At 39.4% G+C, this 3,728-nt stretch overlaps 1 protein-coding gene across 1 annotated transcript in view; it reads left to right on the plus strand.

Annotated features, from left to right (window-relative positions):
* The window catches only part of LOC109834029 (alpha carbonic anhydrase 7-like), a 10,880-nt gene continuing 7,467 nt past the window's right edge, over positions 316 to 3,728 (plus strand). Inside the window, exons 1-3 of the mRNA XM_020401912.1 lie at positions 316 to 460; positions 550 to 767; positions 863 to 972. Coding sequence (XP_020257501.1) covers positions 376 to 460; positions 550 to 767; positions 863 to 972 — 413 coding nt within the window. The 5' untranslated portion in view covers positions 316 to 375. The remainder of the gene's footprint in view (positions 461 to 549; positions 768 to 862; positions 973 to 3,728) is intronic.

Consider the following 3,728-nt stretch of genomic DNA (forward strand, 5'->3'; position numbering starts at 1 on the left):
TTGTGGAGGGGCTTTGAAAAGTATCTACCATCATCTCATCTAATCAGAGCCGCCAGGCCACATTGTCAGACGAGGTCATGTCAGACCAGCATCATTTCTTTTACTAGGTGAATCTGAACTTGATTAATCAAATAATTATCATATATATTTGTACAAGTGAGGCCAATTCAATTAGTTGAAGCTAGCAAGCTATTTAGTATTTACAAAGTCAATGTGCATCAACAGAGTACTCTGATGTTTTAGTCCCCTCCCCCTTTTAAAAAACGTGTGGCCCCTCAAAACGAAAACAAGGAAAAGCCCAAACATCTCACCTATAAATTCACCTCAATCCCTTTAAAAAAATCACATCAACTCTCTCCAACTCCAAATCCCATCATGGCCCTCCAAAACCTTGTAGCCATCTCCTTTGCCTTCGCCCTCCTCCTATCAAACCCCATGCTAACAAAATCACAGGAAGTTGGTACGTCAAAAATTTTGTACATATTGATTGACCTCCATTTCAAACGTTAAATAGCTTCTGATGTTTTCCCTTAATTTTCCTTGTTTTAGAGGATGAGAGGGAGTTCAGTTATGTGACCGGAACCGAGAACGGGCCGGAGCACTGGGGCGAGATCCACAAGGAGTGGTCCGAGTGCGGCAAGGGCGAAATGCAGTCTCCTATTGATTTGCATCACCAGAGGGTTCAGGTTCTTGATTACCTGGGCCCACTCACGCGAAAGTATCAGCCAGCTGACGCTGTGATGGTGAATCGAGGACACGATATAAGTGTACATGATTTCTTTAAAACCGAAATATGGTCTAATTTTTTTTTAGAATAATTAACACGTCGTAGTTAATCACACGCATTTTGTTGTATGTGTAGGTGAAATGGGAAGAGGGGGCAGCAGGAGGTATTTTGTTGAACGGGACGGAGTATTTTCTAAGGCAATTGCATTGGCATGCTCCTTCTGAGCACTCCATCAATGGAGTCAGGTGGTTATTTTTGCTTTATCCAAATCAAACAGTTCATTTTTTTTTTCGACGATGAATATTATTGTTTTCGATCCCCATTTAGTTTTCCATATGAATCCATTGAGAAACATGCTTGATGCCATTTAGTTTTCCATATGAATCAGTTCGGAAAAATGTTGGTTTTAATGATTTAAAATTTCATGACCGATAATGCTTGGTTCAGCTACCTAATTGGGTAATGGATCAGTTTGGGGGTTTCAGTGCCTTAAAAATGAAGTTATTAATTAGGTGTATTGATAATAAACTTTTTATTCAAGTTATTATTTTTCTAATCCTTTTCAAAGAGGCATACTTGTAGTTCTAGATCTCACAAAAACCCTGAAAAATCACCAAATGCAGCAAATAAAATCACATAAGATTTAACGTGGAAAACCCTCAACAGGGAAAAACCACGGAATCAAAATTAATTCACTATTACCTCCAAATTACAATCTTTTGCACGGACAAAGACTGCCAAACTCTCTCTCTCTCTCTCTTTTTCTCTACACTTCTTCTTCTTAGTTTTTCCTCTAACAATAGAAGGACATATATAGGGAAACCAAAACTCTATCTCTACACTTCTTCTTCTTAGTTTTTCCTCTAACAATAGAAGGACATATATAGGGAAACCAAAACTCTATCTCTAGCCTAACTTCCTAATTATTTTCCTCTAACAATAGAAGGACATATATAGGGAAACCAAAACTCTATCTCTAGCCTAACTTCCTAATTAAAATAAGATTCAAACTCTTAATCATGATGGAACTCAAACTTCTAATCATGATAGATCTCTAACTCTATCTAATTCTCATAAAGTTTTACAAAGAATTAAAAACACTATACTAATTTAGAATTTGAGTTGATACCCAACATATCCACCCTCGACGAAAAATCTCTAAGTGTCTCAACGGTTTCAAAAAAACTTACTCTCTTCATCTTGTTCTTCACCTCTTCCTTATGGACAAGAATCTGAGAAGAGTAATCTACACTATTAACGGATCGTCCATCTAAATAGCAGATATGGTTGCTATTCTTCCTCCCTCGCAAAATCAAATCACCATCTCTATACACATTGCACCACTCTCCTTCACCCATATACTTGTACCCACGTGATACCATCTCACCCAACGTAATTAAATTAGTACAACATGACGACACATATCTCACATGATGAAGAATTCTGACTTTCTCAGTGTGAAGCTTGAGGTGAACACTTCCAACACCTTCAACCTTCATCTTCTCGTTGTTTGCAACAATCACATCGTCAAATTCTTCATCTGTCTTCAATGTGTTAAAATAATTTTTGTTGTTGTAAACGTGCATAGAGGCTACAGAATCTAACACTAAGTATTACTCGCATCAGTACCTGTACTCTGCATCAATAAAACCACATCTTCATCACACACAACCACCGATGAGTCCGCCTTCTTCCTATTTTCTTGAAGCTTCATCTGTCTAATACTCTTCAAATCATCACGCATCTAGGAACATCTGAACTGAATGTGACCATTCCCTCCGTAATAATAACACTCCTTTTCGCTGTCATCTTGGGCCCGATATTTTGACCTTCCTCAATGACTGTCACATCTCCTCGTACTCCTCCCTCGATTAGAACCTTCAAAAGCTAGTGCACTCTCACCATCATTAGATGTGTTCTCCTTTCCCATCATTCTTTCATTCTCACGTAGGAGTGCTGTCATATCGTCGAACTTCAAAGTCTGCTTCCCTGTAATTATCGTCTGAACTAACGGCTTGTACGACTTCGGCAAGGAAGACAATAGGAGTAGCGTCTGCTCTTCTTCTTTAATCTCCTCATCAATATTCATAAGTTGGCAAACTAGCTGATTAAAGGTATTGATGTGATCTTGAATTATCGTATCTTCTTCCATCTTCAACGAATAAAGCTCCATCCTCAAACACAATCGGTTGGTCATCGACTTCGACGCATAAATCCCCTCGAGCCTTTCCCACAGCCCTCTTGGTGTGGTCTCTTGTATAACATTGTACTTGATCTCGGGGGACGAATACCAAACGAATTATGCTATCCGTCCTCTTTTGCATAGAACTCCATTCAGCATCCCTCAATCCTTCAGGTTTCTTATCCTCTAAAGCTTGATCAACACCCTGCTGCACAAGAATATCTTAAACTGTGCACTATCATACTGTAAAATTTGTCTTGCTATTGAATAGGGGAATATCAAACTTCGGACCCGAAGAAGTCATCAGCCTCTAACCGTAATCGAAATTCAAATCAGACACTGTAGAGATTGAATTTGATAAAACCGACGTATAAAACAAACTCAGCACGTTGAAAAACCTGGGAACGACTACTGGATCACCAAAATCTGCCTTCAAATCCTCGATCAAAAGGCAAATCAACCTCAACCAATCGGATCTGTGTGAACAGTGCTCGCTACAGTATTCCTGCTACAGTATCGTAGCTACAATAACCTTTTTTTTCAATGTCGATCACCGCCCTTCTACCGCTGACGCCTTCACGAATCGCGCACCGATCAAACCTCTACGAACCGTCGAACCTCGCTCTGATATCACTTGTAGGGATTTTTAGATCTCACAAAAATCCCGAAAAAACCACCAAACACAGCAAATAAAATCACACAAGATTTAACGTGAAAAACCCTCAACAGAGAAAAACCAAGGGATCAAAATCAATCCACTATCACCTCCAAATTACAATTTTTTGCACGGACAAGGACTGCCAACCCCCCCCCCCCCCC

The sequence above is a fragment of the Asparagus officinalis genome, chromosome 3 (assembly GCF_001876935.1).
Source record: "Asparagus officinalis chromosome 3, Aspof.V1, whole genome shotgun sequence".
NCBI lineage: Eukaryota > Viridiplantae > Streptophyta > Magnoliopsida > Asparagales > Asparagaceae > Asparagus > Asparagus officinalis.